At 47.0% G+C, this 20,582-nt stretch overlaps 1 protein-coding gene across 1 annotated transcript; it reads right to left on the bottom strand.

The window, feature by feature from the left end:
• Positions 1–2,676: 2,676 nt before the first annotated feature.
• Positions 2,677–12,714, bottom strand: ZCCHC10 (zinc finger CCHC-type containing 10). Its single transcript, XM_057427813.1, has 4 exons — positions 12,623–12,714; positions 9,586–9,747; positions 7,648–7,689; positions 2,677–4,530 (listed from the first exon to the last, which is right to left on the bottom strand). The coding sequence occupies exons 1-4, from the start codon at positions 12,703–12,705 to the stop codon at positions 4,263–4,265; spliced, it is 555 nt and encodes a 184-aa protein (XP_057283796.1). The 5' UTR covers positions 12,706–12,714; the 3' UTR covers positions 2,677–4,262.
• Between the last annotated feature and the right edge of the window lie 7,868 nt (positions 12,715–20,582).

Below are 20,582 nucleotides of genomic sequence, written 5' to 3'. Positions count from 1 at the left end.
GTGCGGAGAAGCCACGATGTGAAGCGGGGCCCCCGCGGTGAGGGGCGGGGCGTGCCGAAGCCACGCCTCCGCGGCGTGCGTCACTTGTCGGCGGGCGGGGCGGGAACGCTGTGAGGGGAGCGGGGCCCGGCGGCGGGAGCGGGCCCGCGGTGCTCGGGGGCGAAAGTCACAGCCCGTGTTGTTACCCGGTATCCCCGCTGCGGCTGCAGCGAGCGTCCGACACCCGAGCCCAGGGAGAGGAACCGATGGGTGCCTGAATGCGAGAGGACCCGGTTCACTGGGGATCCCGCACCCGCAGTACACCTGCAGCGGTACCGAGCTTCAGGAACGAGCTTTAAAGTCATGTCCAGGAGAGGCTCCTCTAAAAATAAACATACGGCTACACTCTATAAACATTTCGATTCGATTAAAATCCAAACAAAACCTACTTCTTCCACATAAACTGGTTTGAAATGTACGGGAACATTGGGGTTGTGCTTTCAAAAGAGGTCATTACTCGGTAGAAAGAGTTCATTTGTTGGAAATAGTTCATCATTTGTTTGGAATACATAAGGCAAGTGCAACAGAATGGTGGGAAACAACCCAAAAGGCACTTTTCCTTTGGCACAACAAACTCCAGAACCAAAATACAGCCTCTGATGCTATGGCTGCGGAGACCCTTCATGCAAAAAGCACTGTAAAATGACACAGTACCAGTGGAAACCCAGAGCCAGTCTGACACGGCTCATAACTGGTTTACTGGCGGTGAAATCACGTTTGTTGTGATCCTGAAATACAAGCGGCACCGCAACAAAGAGTGATCAACCCGGCCTACCTGGGAACCAAACACAGCTCTGGCTCCCCTGCTTCACAGGGGCAGGGGGGGCAGAGGCAGCTCCTCTGAGGGAGTAACACAGCTGCGCGGAACAGAACAGAAAGCAACGACGCATCCTTCCCATCGGCTTCAGCGGTGTCGATAAGGTCATGTTCTGGCAGCGACATTTCTGGCACACCGCGTCTCAGCAGCCAAGCGTACTCTGCTGTTATTTAACCTGCTCCACTGGAAGGTGTCCCTTGCCCATGACAGGTTTGGAACCAGATGGCCTTGAAGGTCCCCTCCAACCCAAACCCGTCTGTGAATCTGTGGTCGTGGTTTGTATCGCAGACACACACATCTCGGTTAACGAAGATCTGCCTCTGACAACTGATGTCTCGGGCTCTGGTTAAAGGCAGAGCTCGAGCAAATACAATTTCATACAGCAAATTAAGCCCATGGGGTTAAAATAGGTGGAATCATTTCTTTATAAATCAAATCCACTCGATAGCAAAAGTCCAATTTGTTAGAGTCCTGCCTAAGAAAATAATCAATCCACAAGAGACGGTGTAACACTGAGGGTCCTAAAACCTGTTTCAGACTGACGGATGTTTGATGTTACACAGACCTGGACTAGATCATCAGGTTGCCTCCCTCCCTCGCTCCAGTTCACAGCGTTTCTCCTTGAAATGTGATGCTTTTTCCCGAGGCTGTTTTTCTGCCAGACTCCCATCAATTGCTTCCCTTCAATTAGCAAGGGCAGCTTTGCTTGTAATTGGAGGGATTAAACGGAGGCTCTTCAGAGCTATACAGGTCTCATGTAACTGCTTAGTAAATATAACAATTTCTAGTAAGTGGGTTTTAAATCAAAACTAATGATCTTTTGTACTTGGCCTAGAGCTCTGGAAGACAGTAATTAAAGAAATACCTTTCCCACTGAAAGATAAAAACTGAATCAAAGCATCCAGCAAGCTGTCAGGGTGCGATCATGGGGAAGATGATGGGGTAAGGCTCTTGATAGGCTGGGGGGGTTACTCTGTTAAAGTAAGAGTATGTAGAGGCAAAGCAACCAGAAAAGGCAATTTTAAAGGAATGTTTGAAAGATCCGAGTACAGCGGGACTGATGGCCTTGGACTCAATCCACAGTTGGTGGTGTGGGAGAGCCAGTGAAAGCAGTAAGCCATGTCTTTGAATCTCCATTTGTGACCCAACAGCAGACCAGAGGTTAAATTAAGCTCTCCATAGCCTCAGCTGTAATTAGGTGACCTTATCCTGGCTCCCGCTGACAGGACCTAACACACACAAGCACTTCCTTTTGTCTTTGTGAATGGACTCAATTTGTCCAAGGGAGACACAAACAAACAGATGCATGAAGAGCCCAACCCTCCAAATTTAGTGACTGGCTTTAGGACCTGGGAGCTTCTAACTTCCCTTGGCAAAGGACTCAACATGGAGAAATGCTACACTGTGTGAAGTGAAGCATTTCCAACAAAACCATCTACATGAGAACAGCAGCAGCACTAAAGAAATGAAATACAGCATGGACTTAACAGGGCGGTCAAGGGAGCCTTGACCTCATCCTCTCCTTCCCCAACCCACTGCCTGTTCCTCACTGCAGTCCTCCTGCATACCCACACTGCTGCCATCCAGCACAGCGTCAACCCAACTACAGCCCATGCTCTTGATACCATGTCCCTATACAACGAAGAGGTCACCACCAGTGAGCTTGCCACCATGCCAGTGTCAGTCACCACGCATGGCTTACTGGGAGATGACCCTAAACCTGCACTATACGCAGTCCAGCGCTCCAGAGGGCTTACACACACACACTTTACTATGGTATCACTCACTTTTGGCTCTGCAGTAAGCATGAACTTAGCGACTGCTGTTTAATAATTTATTAACTTTTCCCATTAAATGGTACATCCACTCAAGACAACAAACAATTTTCTGCTAATTTTATTTACAGTCTGCAGAGTGCTCTGTGAAACAGAAACGATTACAGACGAACACAACATACATATCAAACATTTAAATAAGCACGCTTTATTCCAAAGGAACTCTACACACTACTTAGTCCATAAAAATATAAAAAATACTTTAGTTACTATATTTTACCGAAACAAGAGATTTAAGAATTCTTCCACATGTGACGCCCCCTCCCCAAAAAAGGGCACTGCAACAATAAGAAATTCAGGAGACTGCATCACAAACGCTGAACGCCAACTGCTTCAAACCACCACAAGAACAAATAGCTCCCACTGTGCAACCAGCACTACTTGTTCCGCAGTACAGGATGTTTGGGGTTTGCTTTTGTTTGGTTTTGCGCTAACTTGCTTCTCCCACGCCAGATTTTCACAGACACGTGCACACTATCACATGAAGATAATGGACTGATGACACCGCAGACTAACACCAGTCACCACGTGCCCAACAACACGACTGGTCATCTTGCATCACACAACAGGTTTTTGTAAAACTATCAAAAGGGAAACACATTCCTTTGGGAAACTCTGTTTAAAGGCGACTGCTTCTTACTGAGCATCCAGTGAAAACAGCCTTTTTCTTACATCCTTGAAAATAGTGCCTGTTTTTGTTTGCCACTACTGTTTCTCTGGTTTTACTGACCCTATTTCCATATAGAAAGCCAGTGGAGTTGTGAAAAACACCCACTGAAGCCCTTCTCTCACTGGGATACATTTAGTTTACAAAAAAAGGCACAAAGATGAAACTCCTAAGCAGCATCAGTCCTAACTCTCCCACTATGCACTGCTCCTTTCCTCACGCACCCCCTGCTGCAATAGACACTTTGGGTCTCACAAATTACTACAAACACATGAGCTAAGGAAAGAGGAGAGTTGAAAAGACTAAAAGCTCTGTACAGTGAGTAGCATACTGATCATTAACACATGAACACTAGTTTTATGTTGCAGTTAAGACTCGACCTGGAAGCCTCAGGAAAAGCTCAGCGGTGTCTAACACGTTTGTTACCAGCGAGATGAAAGCCCTCTGTGTGCAACACTCAGATTTCCACAACAACAGTGCTCTACAGCCAGCAGCATGAAACTCCTGCTCTGAATAGTCTGGAGGGTTTTCTACCTGTCAGTGAAGCTGTCATGAACAGAGTAGTAGTGGATTATGCACAGCATGATGTGCAGTTAAAAGCTTTTGCTTTCCAGCATGTAAACATCCAGGTGACTGGACCTTAGCTCATATAAACAAATCTGATGATAGATTTTTCAACTAAAAAAGTAAAATCTTCCATAAAAGGATAAACCACAAAAATACTCTTTCAGGAAGTCTCACGTGCCATCTAACACCTCCCATAGCCTATGAACAGCTACGCAAAACACTTAAAAAGGTTCAGCAGTAGAAATGTTGACAGGTTAAACTGTTTGGCAGCTGTGTGCTGAAGACGTCTTGGCAGAGTGTTCCCACTCACTAACCATCAGGTCCACCCTGCACCACGCTATTTCTTCTTCCTTTTCTTTGGTGGCTCGTCTTCAGAGCTACTGTCTGTGCTGCTGCTGCTACTGCTGGAGGAACTAGAATCCGATTCGAACTCTGATGAGGAGGAGGAACTACTCGAGGATGGAGAAGATGAGGAAGTAGAGGAGCTCTCGTCACTGTCACTATCATCATCAGAAGAGGAGGTAGAAGAATCTTCACTGTCTGATGAGGAATCGCTAGCTGAGCTGGCGCTGCTGCTGCTGCTGGAGCTGGTCACGCTTTTAGATCTGAAAGCAAGCAAACACAGATGAGAACAGGCCTGCTGGAGACAGCATCGTTACACAGGGTTCTTTAGACTTGGTTGTAACCCAAAGACCAATTACGTGGTCTGAAAATTTCCAGGCCTGACAATCTATGACAAATTCCCGTGCCTCCCCCTCCGCTTTCTCCATGACACCACATGCATGAATTAAGCCACAACAGGACTACACAAAAAGGCAAGGTTTGAAAGCTGGCAAGGATCTTGTTGATAGTACTCAGGAGTGTCTTTACAGGCTTGGCTAGAGAAGGCAGAGGCTGCAGGGGAAGTATGGAAGTCCTCAGCTACTGAAGCCTCAGGGAAAAGCTAACAAATCCATTCCGAGCACCCCACAGCAGAAGGAGACTTTGCCAGTGTGAAAGTCAGTGGAAGTTTTGTCAGCGATTTCTCAAACGTCAGAACTGTACTCAACAGAAACCATTCTTAGATTACTCCTGGCAAAAGAACCCAAAGTACCTGCCACTACAGGATGCTTGTGTTTAAGGTGGAGGAGAAGGGGTGGAAACAATCCAAGATACACAGAATTATGAACACTGCAACAGGATTTCTGTATCCTCTGTATTTCTTTTCCAAGCTTAGCCCTTACTGAGGCTGTTGTTCTCAAGATCAACATCTCCATTAGAAAATTAATGGGGTAGTTTTTATCAGAGGGTTTGGATAAATATTACAACTCAGGAAATGCCTCTGCTAAGGCTGTTAGAGAAAGAGTAATGTTGTTTTCATCGCATCAGCTGACAAATCCAGACACGTGCGTTACGCTGTGAACCACTGGAGTCTTTACAATACATCCGCACTGTTATCTCTGTGTGTGCAGACACCATGGCTGTTTATGAAAGATAAAGCCATAATTTGGTTAAATACAGGCTTACTGTTTGTGAAAACAGTCTGAAGATGAGGAAACAAAGAAAAAAAGTGGGACCAGTAGCTTCAATCCAAAGAGTTCCATTAGATGTGGAGACCAGTCTATATGGGCAAGAATCATTCAGGGAATCCTCTTTCTTTTCCTGAGCACCTTCCACAGAATCCATAGCAGCAGTCCATACACCCCCAACATTTAGGTTGGAATCTGAAACATTAGGATTTAACACTTAATACTGCCTCTCATGGAGGAAAGCAGGAGCTGGAGCTATGAGGGAAGAAACAAGCAGATACTTGTTTTCAGGTGATGCATATGTGGCTTGTTGGTAGAAAGAGGATGGAGATGGGAGCAAGTAAAATTCACCTACTTGCCCTTGTCCCAGACAGGTAATGTAACATTCCAGATGCTGTAGATTGGTACATCTGAGATTTGGGCATCTATTACACCACTTTAGAAGTCCAGCAGACAGGGACTCATCCTCTTCAAGTTTCTGAATGTTAACATCTCCTATGATCCCATGCACCAGCTGCGGAACTGCTGCCTCTTGTAACAGACACTATCAGCCTTCTGAGACTGTGATTTTAAACATAAATCACATCCACCATTTTGGGGACAATCACAGCGGGGTGCCTGAAGAAAGGAGTGAATTAAGGCATGACAGGCACATTTCTCTGTGGTCCAAGCATAAAGTGGGCTTCCAGTTAGTAACCAAAAAGTATGGAAAGCTTGGATTCAACAGGCATGCAGGAGACAGCTCCACGTCACCTGAGGTCACAAGATTGTACAAGAGCTCTTTTGCAGATCCTGTTTTTCTGGTTAAGCCTGTAGCTTACTTATTACTGTTTATATCAAAACAGACACTATGGAAAAGGTTAGTGCTCACCAGCGCTGCCAGAGCCCCAGCTTCTGCTTCTTCATTTTAAATCTGAAACTTCCACACTCAGTGGTGACCCTTTGCTGAGTTTTCCATATTTAATTCTTCCTGTATCATCATAAATATATAAAGAGCAAACTCTCTGGAAAGGAGTTTATATTGATGGGTTTGGTGCTTGCATAAGATCAGGGGAACAATGCAAACAGAAGAGTGTTAAAGTTTAAAGGAAACAGTGACTAAACCACCCCCTCACCCATAAATCCTTTTGCTTTTTTCATTCCTGCATTGGTTTAGAGCTTCAATACTCTGAAAATCCTTATGCCAATGCAGCCTGTGAGAAGGCTGAGGCAGGAAGAGGTCCAAGCTACACTGGTTAGAAATCAGTTAATTTCTGACCTCCCCAGTCCTGAGTAACTCCAACAATAAATGGACACTACTGAGAAAGGAGCCTTTGGTGAAACGGCCTCTGACAGCTGCACCACAGCACTCACCAAGAAGCATTCCAATGAAGCCACATTCCACCTGAGAGCCTAAAATAAAGGCGTGTTTAAAATAGCTGCTGCAGCTTCTTTAATGGCTGCCCCACAAAGCAAGAGGCCTGGTCTTTAAATATCTGCCAAAAACTGGGTTTAAATCACATTTACAGACACAGAACAATCAGCTCAATGCAAAGAGCCATCCCCCACAAGTAACCCCCTAACACAATCAGCACGTGTATTACAGCCAGGGTTCAGCTGGCCCCAAACAGCTCTCCTATCAAGGGCAGCAGCAACTTCCCAAGGAAGCATTAAAGCAAAGGGAAGTAGAAATAATGTCAGTAAGTTCTCAGCTCAAATGAATACCTGGGGCTGGGGGGAGGTTTATTTCCTGGCTTTTGGGTTGCTCTGGGATTGAGGGCGTTGTTTGGGGTTAGGGATGGAGTATTTGATGGTTTATTTCATCCTCTGGGCAAAGCTTCAGAGCAGGACAGCTGCTATGAGGAGGGAAGCAACACCAAAGGAAGAGCAAGCTGGGCAGGTGGAGTGATTACAGGCTAGCAGACAGTGTGCCATTCTCACACAGGCATTTAGCACACACGTGATGAACTCTGAGGCAGCAATGGGAAGATCTTTACTATTAAAGCAGGATCACGTAGAGACAGGACAATCAGTAGGAAGAGAAGCAGAGGACAAAGTTTTTGGGCAGGGAGGAGCAAATGTCTGTGCAAACCTCTGCCACAGGCCCAAAGCAAGGGAATCTAAACTGGATTTGCAATGTGGACTTTCCCCACACAGCCCTTGTTGGCTCCTGCTGCAACACCAGAGCAAGGTCACACACAGACACTGCACCCTCTGCCCCCGGCCGCCACATACCTTTTCTTCTTGGCCTTCTTTTCCGCAGTACTTTCTCCAGTGCTAGGTGAGGGGGGAAAACAATGGCTTTTGTTAATACAGCAGGAAAATTGAATCCATAGCAGCACAGTGGAGTTGAATTTAAACTCTTGGAAACTGGCATCTCACTGGCAGAGCCCCACTGCCTGAAATTCATCTGGCGGCTGGTTCAGTCACTGTTCAAACCAGAAAACAACAGCAGCTACAGCTCAGGAAGTTAAAAACGCAACAAAAAGCAGCAATTCACCTCTCATTTTCCATGTTAAGTTTGTGCTTTTCTTTACTCTTCATATTATATGGACACCATTTGGGGATGGGATGCAAAAAAAGTTCTGTATGCCCATATTTAACAGTAACTGAATGGATTGAAACAAAGGGTAAAACCCTGCCTTAGCCTGTAGCTTTCCCCGTTCATTACTTTCAAGTACAAAAAGACACAGAACTATCTATCTGCATTGATGCTTCCCAGCATCTTTCAGACTCCCAAGTATCCATACACTCACAGCAAGCGTTGGTGCTAAATGGCCCAGAAGAAAGTTTCTTTTAACAAAACACCTGGGATTTGGGTTTAAAACCAGTCGTCACTTCTGCATTTTTAAGGGTTTTTTTATAACATTCCTTCAGTCAAACCCAACAGGCCCATGCTCCTCTCAATCCACTGCAGATACACAGCACATCAATCAACCTGGAACATGTGGGATTCAAGTAGCCCTTCACCATACCCTTACAACAAACTTTATATGCCCCTGACATACGAGGAGGAAGTTGTATATTCTCTTGTGAACCAGGATACTTTTTCCTCAACTGAAACCTATTATTAGAAGCCCCCTTAAATATACAAAAACAGAAGTAAAACATGCAAATAGGTTTCATTTAGAGATCAGACAGCAGAGTGTGTTGATAAAGACTCCAGAAAAGGGAAGAAAGAAGAAACAGTGTAAACTCTGCTGTAGTTCAGTAAAAGTACCCAATGCCTTTTGTATGCCAGAAAATACTAGATTTTTTCCCAATTTTTTATTTTCACACATACGGTATGAAAACACTATAAGACTTGTATGATCAAGGCCCTTACTATAGGTAACCAGGTGTTTCACAGGTCAGAGGAGCCACTGCATTAGATGGCAAAGCACCTTTGATGAGACGACCTCATTCAGGATGAGTAACCCGGGCTGGCGTGGCTCAGGGCAATGCCTCCCTCTAGCGTTTAACGCTTGTGTAAGTACGGGAGTTCACTACTCTGGGGTTACACAAGGGTGCGGTCAGTCGCTCCCTGCAGATCAGACCTGAGTCACAGCACTCGGTTGCTTTCCCTGTGGCTGTCTCCAGAACCGTACCTCAAGAGTCGGGTGCCCTGCCTTGGGCTGGGTGCAGTAACATCGCTGAAGAACAAGCATTTTCTCACCTCTCCTCCCTTCCCAACTCCCACTTTATGGTGGGTGCGCAATGTGCTTTACTGGAAATGAGACTGCCATAATATCCATCACAATCCTGGGATCAACACTGGGCAAACAGGAGGATCCTGGAACAACTGCTGAAATGAGTTAATGCTGAAAAGTCACGTATGTGCTTGTCAAAAAGTAAATATTAACCTTATTAGGCTCTGTTTGCTTTCTGGTTAATGATTCACTATTAGATCTTTAAAGATGATGACACGAGTACTCTGAAGCAGACCCAAGTTCTCTGCAGACAAGAAATAACCCTCCAAAGCAAGCTATGCAAAGAGTGAAAGTGTGCCCTAAGAAATTGTTCTTTCCGTGAAGAACAAGCCTCATCCTTGAAAGTGGCTCCCTCATGGTGCAGTTAAGGAGTTCAAGAGAGTTTAGGATTATATGACCACTGTGAACCCAGCCCAACTTAACCAGGATTAAAAACTGCTCCAACCTAAGCATCCCTTAGTCTTCCTTTCAGGAGAGGACTTACCTTTGCTGCAGCAATAGTTGCTTTTCTTTTTCTTTAAGGATTTTTGCCAACTGAGCTGTCCTCGAAGGTCTGTGCAGGTATTTTCTCTTCCCTGTACATTCATATGTCCAATGTCCAAACTCTAAACATTTCTGACATCTTACATGCTGCTTGTTTGCCTCCCTAGAAAAGGCAGAATTGCTTAAGTGACTGATTCCAAGTTTGTTCTGCCTACTGAGAAAACATCATGCAGATTCTTACCAGCATATGTAGTTACGATTAAAGCAGACATTCATGGTACTTCAGCTTTTTGGTTAAATCTGGACAAGAACAGTAACACCAGATATATACAGAATTTGGGCAAACACATTCCCATTTATTAAAGCATTTTCATACAACAGTTTATGAAAGCAAACAAAGAGATACTTTTCCTCTATTCCAAACTTTCAGCTCAAGTCTTCTGCTAAAGTAGTGAATGCTGAGCTACAGACATCAGCTGCCAACACACTCACCTACTGCACCGGAACTTCACTTTTAGCTTTACATTAGCAGCTGCTCAGCTAACTGGCAGCCTCTATTTGATCAACTCAATTGGCAGTTTTTAGCATTACGGGATATAATTGTACACCAGCTATTGGGAAGGATTACTGGATAACAGCAAACTGTCTGCAGTGTACTTGCATGTGGTTCAGATACATAACCAAAGCTCTGTTTTAGAACCCTGCTAGCAAAAAGCAAGTTCTAGGATTTGGCAATGAAACTGCTTCACAGCCAAGTACCAAACTGCCAAATCCTCACAGAGAGCCCAGGACTCGGAGCTGCTCCTAGTTGTAACTTATTTGAACTTACTGGGATTGATCCAAGCCCGGCAGAAGGTTTATCATAAACCCAATCAGATTCCTGCTGACTTTGTGCAATGTAAAGCAAGCAAGACTTCACATACTGCTCTGTACCACCCCAACACCTGAAGGATTAGTGAGCATTTTACATCCATATTTCAGCTCTCACACTGCAGTAAACTCCTTTGACCATTTTTCAAAGCCAGCTAAGGCAGAAAACTCGTATTTCCATGTTCCAGCTCTTACACCACTACTCTGAAGCTTTGCGGAAGCTGCTTTGCCATCTTCTCACAGCCAGCCCCCTCCTTCACAGATAAGGAAACTCGCACATGGGCCAAGCGACCCAGCCCAAGGTCAGAACCACAAAGCAGCTCCAGAGGCAGCACTGACATCAGGACCCTGCAGCCCTCACAAGCATCCACTGCAACTGCTGGAGCTTATTTCCACCTGTATCATTTCTTCCAGAAAGCGAACACCAGCTTTCCAAGGCCAGCCCACCTCAACTCTCTGCAGGTCACAGCCCTGGCTTAACTGGGAGGAGGCTCCTGGACTCACATTTAGTATTTAGAGAGAACCGACTTACAGAGCAGTAGTATTCTCCTCTCAACAGGAATGCTGCTTTTCAAGGCAAGGTGTGAACTGCTCATTCAGCTCTACCATCAGCTTTCATGACAGTTCTACTGCATCTGCAAGGGAATCTTGTTCTGAGCACACATCACTTTCAATGCAAGGAATATCTGGCTTCATAGTCTTGCCTTAGGAATACTGACCTAAATCAGCACTACAAAAGTAATTAAACTCACAACCCGCACTGCACAATGAGCTCAGACTTGAACAGGAAGCAGATGTCTGGCAATGAACAAAAACCCAAGTCTTTAAATGGTTTGCTTTGTTTTACCTTGGACTTCCGGCCCTGCCACAAGAGTTACACATCGGTAGAATGACAAAGCCCTCTTCAACAACACACAAACCCCCAAAAGCGCTGATTTTTCCATCTCAGACCAGCCCAGACCGGTCTCCACAGGGACAGAATGGAATTTTAAGGCAGCAATAACATAGCTCACTATTGCCAGGGTTTTAGCACCACTCACAGGGCCAGGGCAGACAACTCTGGGCAAGCTACAAAGATAAGGATCAAGCCTCAAAATAGTTACCAGGAAAACACCCAACAGACTCAACACTGACATCCGCACTGACAAGTTCTAACAGTAAGGGAAACCAGAGACTGAAGTAAACTTTCAACAGGATCCACGACCATGACCTAGAGGCAAAGGCTGGCACATTAAGAACTCAGCACATACCCAACAAGAAGAGACATAACCAGAGAAGAAATAATTCCTTGACTCATAAAATAGCAAGTTAAAAGAGCAAGCATTCCACAAGCCCATTGAATCCTGTCACTTTCCATAGCAAAAAGTAGGAAAGAGATTACACTGAACCCTGAAAAAGGCAAGAGAATGCAGGGGCTCTCCATGCTCCAGCCAGCGCTTGTGATCAGACCAAACCACCCAAACACACTCTGAAAACCGAGACACGACTGAAGAAGAAAACAGAAACCCAAACCCAAACCAAACAGCAAAGGAACAAAGGAAAGACCAGCGCCAGCACTACATGGCAGCGGAACGCAGGCGTTTGCTGTACTCAACATAAGCAAGCAAAACCGTTGGCTTTTCCTCATGCAGTGTTCTGCAATCAGATCCCTTTAGTACTGAGCGAATTACTCGCGCGCAATACGCATATCTGAGTACAGGACACTCGCTCCCTTGTCTATGCCTTCACTATCTTCTAAAGTCCTATAAACACACCGTAACACGAGCTGACAGCTCCTGTTTCCACCTGACTCCCGAAAGCCGGAGCAAGACCAGCGCCCGCACGCCCCAGAACCCGTTACTCACTACTGACAGCGCGGCGCGGCCCTGCTGCCCGCAGCCCCTTCCCGCACCGCTGCCGAGGACCGTTAGCACCGAGCGCGCAAAGCCTCTTCCCAACCGCGCTCCTATGCCCTCCTTCCACCGCCGCCCTGTCACCTCCGGCTCCCCGCGGACCAGCCGCACTCGCCCGCGGGTGCGGAGCGTCTCCGAAAGCGCTCGGATCCCACACCGGGGCGTCCCCCGGGCCCGCTCCTCCGGGGCTCGCACTCGCCGCCCCCTCCCCGCAAGCCAAGCACTGCCCGGTACCCCCGCCCCGGCTCCCCGCGGACCCCCGCCCGCCGCACTCACGCCTGTCTCCGCGCGATGAGGCGGTGCATGGGAGTCGCCATCTTAGCGGCCACACCGGAAAGAGAGGCGCGACCGCGGTGCATGCCAGGATATGGCGTTACCGTCTCCTCCCCGTGGGGGGACGGAGCGGCTGCCACAGAGAGCAGCTGCTTGCGGCCCGGGAGGACGCGCCGTCGGGACCGCGCTTTCCAGCGCGTCTCGCCTCGCCTCCTCCCGCGTTGCCATGGCAGCGGCGGGCCGCGCTGGGCCGGTCCCGGTCCCGGTCCCTGCTGCCGCCTCCCTGCGGTCTCCTCCCCGCTGTCCCCTCCGTCAGCCCCGCAGCTCCCGGCCGCTGTGGCTCAATGACCAGTGTCTCCTCAGGGCGCTCGGCCCTCGCTGGGCCCCGTCCCTCCTCAGCCTCTTGTCGCCCAGCCACGGGCTCTGGCTGCTGCTCTGCTTCTCCCTCCCTTCAGTCACGGGCTGGCAGCAACCGGCCCCTCGCTTTATAAACGTTTTGTTAGCCTGGGTTTGTCTTAAACAGCTGAAACCAGCAGCAGAACGGGCTGTGACTGAGACAACCCGTGTCTAGATTCGGATGGAGAGCAGCCCTTTGAATGGCTTTAACCTGCCCGAGGGGAGACTGAGTTGAGCTCTTAGGCAGAAGCTCTTCCCTGTGAGGGTGCTGAGGCGCTGGCACAGGGTGCCCAGAGAAGCTGTGGCTGCCCCATCCCTGGCAGTGCTCAAGGCCAGGTTGGACACAGGGGCTTGGAGCAAGCTGCTCTAGTGGAAGGTGTCCCTGCTTGTGGCAGGGGTTGGAGCTGGGGGAGCTTTAAGGTCCCTTCCAACCCAAACCAGGATGGGATCTCCACCTGCCTATGGCAGGGGATAGCTGAGCGCTCAGGGCAGCCGGCAGAAGGGTTGCGTGCAGGGAGAGTGGGGAAGGAGGATCCAGGTCTCTCCCGCCACAGGGCACCACCTCCAAGCTGCTTCAGCCATGGAGCAGCCCGGGCTGCAGGGACACTGGGGTCGTGTCACCTTCATGAGTCCACACGAACAATTCAGGAGAGCTGCGGGCAGCCTGAGAGCGCTCTGCTCTAACATGAAGGCTCCAAAACAGTGATAGAAGGAGGTAGATTTCGGAAAGGATAATGCAGCTCATGAGCACTCCACTCCTAAAAGGCTGCAGGCATTTACTGAGGTTACTTTTTAGCAGGTCAGACTTTTATGTACCTCACACTGACAGAAAAAGACATCTCAATTTAATTGAGAAGATGAATTCTCTACTGGTACCATGTAACCATGGCTCAATCATCCATTTAACAGTCTCAGGACCTGAGGACACCGATACGCTGTGCTCATGCTGGCCCGATGTGTTCTGTGCTTGATTGTAAGGAAATACAGCTCAGCTCCATCTAGGAATCGTAAGGCAGATTCTTTCTGCTGCTCCATTCAGCCCAAGAGGCTGTAGTCCCCCAGCTCTGCCAACAGCAGTGAGTATTTCTGGCTCCTACATCATCTCCTTATAGTCTCTGACGTGGGAGGAGAGGTCTGGGCACAGGAGAGCAGCAGCGGCTGGAGCTTTCTGCTGGCACATACCTGGCAGGCAGCCCCTTGGGAAGCTTTGCCAGCTGGCACAAGCAGAGTAGCCAGTATCCTGGATCCAGGGAAGCGAGGAATGTGGCTTTATCAGCGCTCATTGTTATCTCATGGGATCAGGCTTAAAATGGGGTCTTACATTTCATGTCAAAAAACCTCAACAAAACATTTCTTAGCACTGAATTGCAATTACTCCTGCTGCTAGTATGCTGGGAATACTTTATAAGCAACCATTTCCAGCATTAATTCAGAACTGTCCTCTCACAGAGACAGTTTATTGGCAATAAATGGGCATTCCACTGCACATTTACATTTAGTGAAATAGAGGAACTGCTACCAACTTGTAGTATCACCGAGGTAGCTCTTTAGAATGCGCTTCCTGGCTTGGTATTATTCAATTACACAATTACAAGTTCAATAGACCCCAACTGTACCAGTTGGATCATTGCTGTGTGAGGAACTGTAGGAATAGGGTAAAAGACAGCCCGTGCTGAGAGACACTCGCACTTGAGGCAAGACACAAGGTGGGAGCACGGTCTGACAGAATTTGTGGGGAGAAAGAAGAGGAATGTAACAGGAGTGAGAACAGGTTTTATCTTTTAAGCAGTTCACAGGTGTATAAACTTCTACAATCCCAGACTGGTTGGGGCTGAAGGGACCTTAAAGCTCATCCAGTTCCAACCCCTTCCACTAGAGCAGCTTGCTCCAAGCCCCTGTGTCCAACCTGGCCTTGAGCACTGCCAGGGATGGGGCAGCCACAGCTTCTCTGGGCACCCTGTGCCAGCGCCTCAGCACCCTCCCAGGGAACAAAACTGTATTTATATATCACCTAAAAATCTGATGCTTTCAGGCAGTGAGTATCCAGGTCATGAATTAGCCGGTGTGTGGCAGAGGTGGTTCACCCCTGGTGGTGCTCTATTGGATCACAGCCAGGAGGTACCAGAGCTAGCACTTGCTGCTGCGTGTCACCCAGTATTTGTAACAACAGGGGTGGTAACAGCATCTGCCAGGTACAACGGCACCAATTAGGTGCCACACTGGGAAGATAAGAGAAAGAGAGATTCTCTTAGACGTAAACACGCCAACTCACCAGGATTAATTACTAGGTGACTAATTGTTGAATATGATGGTGGCTTCTGTCTCCAGAGTCTGTAATTGTAACATCTAAGACTAGTGGCTGTTCCCATACACATGGTTTCCTTTATATCTGTCCCTTTCTGCAGTACCTGATCATTGTCATGCTTTGGATGATGCTCCACAATAACCTGTGATTAATGATCTCTGGCACCTCAGCTGAATTCTGCTGTGTGGTGTCTGGTGTTACAGACACAGCAGAGTTTGGCCTCAATGTTTGGATTTTGATGCCTGGCATCTCACTTTTAATGGAGAAGATCAAACAGAAGAATTCCCTATTTTAGGATGGACTGAGAAATTTTCCTTATAACACAAAATAGCCAAGCACAGCTGTTTATAATAATCTGTGCTTTGTATGAAATTCCTGCCTGCTGATCCATTTATCACTTAAAATCTTGGAGTAAATTACTTCCTGATGGCAATATCTGCACTTCACTTAACATCTGGTGCCTCCAACCCCTGTGCAACTCTGCTAAGGCTAATGCAGCAGAACTCCAGTTGCCTAAATTGGCCAGTATAGCAAGACTGCTGGTGTACACCATGCAGTGGAGGGGCTTTTCCTTACACAGAGGCTTTAAAGATGCATCTTTTAGTAGAACAACCCACTTAAAATCCTTCTCCGTGCGGAGTTTGAAGGTGGTGGTGTGAGTTCAGACTTCATGGGCTCCTACAGCCTGAAGTCTCTGTTCTTTCACTCCGAGGCCATTCTGCACAGCACTGGTGATCACGCAGCAGGATGCGACCTCAAGACTCTGTGGGCTGAATGTGCAGAGTCATTGCACGGCACTGGCTTGGCTGGGGGGACGGCTCCAGGGAGCTGCTCAATGAACTGCCTGTGCCCATAAATCTGCCTCTGCCCGCTGGGTGCTATTTAAAGGTGCAGTGTCATTGACCTGTTTCTAAATATGCTGGGCAGGGAGATTGCTGCCCAAAGTGTGCCCGTCTCTAGGCAGGGCAGGGAGGAGGGCTGGGGACACACAGGAGATGAAAAGGGGGCAAATACTGAAGGTTCAGTGGCCCAAGGCTGAGGTGCCTGGGTCAGCTCCTCAGAGACCGTTCTCTGCTCCCAACCCCAGCACTTCTCTATGCAACCATTGCTCATGAAATGAAGGCATCACACTATTTGTTAAGGGTCTGTATGTGAGGCTGGAGAACGTTGTCAGAGCTTTGCCTCCATGACTTAGGAAGAACCGAGTCCATGGAGAAATGGTTAAAACCCCACTGCCGGGGTAACTCCAGTTACTGGTCACATTGTGTGCTCTGTGCTGAGAAAACGACGAATTAAAACCCAATTCAAATTGAACATGGAAATAACAGTAATCAGTTAAAACCCAAACCGAAACACAACCCCCACCCAAATAACCAACCACACTGGATACCGACGTCCTGTGTGTAAAGCTGCTGTCATTTTCAGCATCAAACTAAAGGGGAGAGACAGAAACGCAGAAGACCCTTGTTCCAGTGAAACTGTAGGCTGGGAAAAAAGTCTCAGTGATAAGGAATGCAGTAAAAAGATTTAAATCATTCCCTGTCTGGGATTTCCTGCTTCCACGCAGTTGTACCTTCTGTAACTCCAAGCTTACACACAGTGGTACATTAAGGTAACACATTAAAGTTGGCCAGGTTGATTTGCTTCTCTGTGGAGGAAACAAGCTCACATGAAATTCCTTGTCACTACTTTTGGGCACAGAAATTTGGCTTTTAAATTTGGCTCAGGTATCTCTGAGCAGTACAGACACAGTGTCAGGTCCCGGGGAGTGTGCTGTTCTGTTTTCAGTGTTTCCTGATTCAGAACAAAAAGGAAAAGCTTTGACACTCCCTGTGAAATAAAATGTCTGTAAGAAATGCAGCGATCTCCCCAAAGCAGGTTTTATTTCTCTAATTAAAGCCTTTCCTGATGTGATTTCTTTGCCGGGGCACCTGGAGTTTGAATTTCCAGATAACAGCCTAACTCTTCCCAAGAAACAATGCCACACCTGTAGTGCAGCTCCAGACTGAAATCCAAGAGGAGGGCAGCTGAGCTTTATGTCAGGACACAACAGAAAGTGGTTTATCGGGAAGTCTGGGTCGGTGCTGGGATGCTGCGTGCCTCGGCTGGGTCTGAATCCACCTGCACTTACTGAAGCCAATATTTAGGAGGGTTTTTTCTACCATTTCCGAACACTGGCTGGCCTAATGGAAGATGCTGCCTCTACCTACAGAGCTTTCCTTAAAACACAGCCAACCTACAATGAAAAAGTTCCCAGTGTTTCTCTTCATCACAACAGCAAAACCAGAAAAGCCAAGTGAGACGAGCACCCGCTGCAGTGAACCCCAAGCAAGCAGCTGGTACCCTGCTGCTGGTCCCTTTTAAGTGCTGTAAAGAGCAAAGCTCCTGTTTCCCACCAGAGCATTGTCCATGCACTGATGTGATGGTTTCCTCACACTGTGCTATCGGGAGCATTTCAGTGAGCAGCCTCATCAGAGCATATTTTAGCACATCAAGGTAGGGAGCTCCAGGTGAGATCCCATCTGTTGTGGTGTTTCAGATGAGTTGCTTGTGAGAAGCAGAAATATGGCACAAAATAAAGCAGCAGAAACTCAGAATAGTTCAGTTCTGTTCATAACTTCCCAAACAAAGATGGGTTCCCTCATTCCCTCTTCTGTACATTTTCCCTGCAGTATAAATTGCTGAACATACGATATTTCCATGGTGAAAAGGGTCTTCTGGCAGAGTCACAAAAAGTATTTGTTTCAACTATGTGAAGGCAATAGAAGATCTGGCAAAAATAAGTGTCTAAATATATATAATTTAATGCGAGTACGGATGTAGGTCTGTTCTTGTGAAATCAATGCAGATACTCAATATTTATGTGAGTAACTAAGAGCAGACTCTGGCTCTATGTAGTAGATTTCCAGGCTTGCATAGTACCCGTCTCCTTTGGTATCCTCCATTTAAACAGACCATTAGAGGATAGTGCAGCCAGTTTGAACCATTACTTGACATTGATGTGAAGGGACCCCAAACCTGAGCCTCAAATCAGATCAGTCTTCAGTAGGGCAGCTGTTGTAAAAATACATCGAAAGGGATAGGGCATCCCTAAAGTCTGTAACAGTTCCCATTGAAATAGAAAGTGAAAAACAAGCGTTGTTATTAAAATACATTTAAATGAACTTAATTTATTATCTGTGAAGATGAGATGAGCACCCTTTCCCTAGAGGGGGTAGCCTTGGTGCAGTGTTGCTATGGGGCCGGGGTGTTGTTAGTCTACCTACACCTCAGTGAGTGCCTGCTGGGTGACTGTTCCTGCTCCAGCCTAGAAAACTCTGCCCTATTTTTAGCTCCTCAGCTCACATGTCAGGGAATGCTGAGGATCTGTGTGTCAACAGAGCCCCAGTGGAGCGTGAAGCACATCAACGTAGCGGGGACGTCAGCCGCGTGTGCGGTTTGCGGCACCTTACATCATTCAACACGGCACCGGAATGCATTAACCTGATTTATTGCTAATTCAGGCCTTTTCCCCTCCTCGGGCACGCAGCCAGCAGACCCTCGGGTACAAAGGAGCCGCAGCAGCAGGCAGAGGGGCCAGGGCTGATGGCTGGTTGGGGGGGGACAGTCCCAACCCAAACCTGCTCTAGTGGAAGGCGTCCCTGCCCATGGCAGGGGGCTTGAACTGGATGAGCCTTAAGGTCCCTTCCAACCCAAACCAGGCTGGGATCCTATGAGAGGGGAAGGCTGTCACCTGCACCAAATGTGTGTGCACATCACACTGTGACTTCTGGGAGGTTTGTGAATAGTCTGGATGGAGAAAGCAGGGGCTTGTATGTTTAAAACCCATTCATGAGGGCAGGCTGCCCCGGGGCCCTGACTTCCAGTGCTACTCAGTAAGCACATGCCAAAGTATGGTTTAAACATAAACATATAGCCTTGATTATACAACTGTGATGTCTGTGTAATACCCAACACCCAGAAGCACATACTTGTTTCAGGAGGCATTTATATATTCCTTAGATTACACATTTGGTGCTTTAGTGCCCATCACTTGCCAATGACGTTTTCCTCCTTTTTCCTTTCCTTTTATCATTTGCTTTTGATGTGTTTCTGTGGGTATTTTCAGTTGGTTGGGTTGGGTTTTGTTTGCTGGGCAATTCTCCAGCTCTGGTACTTCAGTAGCTGTGATGGCTTAATTCACAAACACATGAAGTCTAATTGTAGTTCAACTTTGAGGGAAAGCTATGGAACCAGAATAGAGGGAAATTCATGTTTTCACTATTTACTTCACTGCAAATTCATGAGATAACTACTGAAAATGGCTCCTGGGTAACCTTCCTCATACAAAGAGGTGGGATTTTCTGGGAACTGAGGTATTATATGTGGTATGATTCATATCAGAGCTCGGGGCAACATGATACTCCAGGTACCCTCAGCTGAGGAGATCGCAAAGCCCATTCCTATTTGAATATCCCAGAATAGCACTATGAACCATGCGTTAGGTGACATGCAATGGCTATTTACAGCAGCCCAAAGAATAGCCTGTGACAGAGATCAGCTAGGACTTATTTTAAGCTCATATTAATGTTCGTGTTTGGCTGGTGTTAATGAATTGTGAGACATGCCACTGTAAACAGTCCGAAGATGGAGGGTGCACACTGAGATGCTCCATGGATTTGTGGTAAGTGCTTCCTCTGAAATCAAGCCTCTGTTTCACATACAGATAACAGGAAGAGGAGATGCTTCATCTTCCAGGCAAGGAAGCATCTGTGAAGCTCCCCAGAGGAACAAGTTTTGGGGAAGTCTGGAGGCTGCACACTGAGATCAGGGCTGACCAAGGCACAGATCAAGCAGACTTCCACTGAATGATGAAAGCACGATGAAGATACTTTGAAGAACAGATAAATGAACAGCAACACATCAGTCTTTTCCCATTTTAATTTATACCCATTTTATTTTATATATATTTTATATATTTATATTTATTTTATATATTTATATAAAATATATTTTACATATTTGAGGATTAACTATTTATGATACCTGCCATGCTACAGAAGGCCCGTTTGCAGGTCAGAGCAGTGAAGCTGTATCAAGTCCACGAACAATAAATCATTCCTTCCTTAGAAACAGGCATGAGGTTTAGGCCATGTTACCACTACATTTGTATACATTCTCTGACTCTTGTTTTCTTCTATATAGCAGTAGTTGATCAAATATATAACTGAATTCTGAAAGTCTTGAGCATAGGGTGTGATTATGAAATACCAAAAAAGCAGA

The sequence above is a fragment of the Pezoporus wallicus genome, unplaced genomic scaffold (assembly GCF_028554395.1).
Source record: "Pezoporus wallicus isolate ANWC-B61680 ecotype Strahan unplaced genomic scaffold, APGP_CSIRO_Pwel_v1 contig_13614, whole genome shotgun sequence".
Classification (NCBI taxonomy): Eukaryota; Metazoa; Chordata; class Aves; order Psittaciformes; family Psittacidae; genus Pezoporus; species Pezoporus wallicus.
Note: the sequence above shows the minus strand (reverse complement) of the source record. Positions and strands in the feature narration are given on the sequence as shown.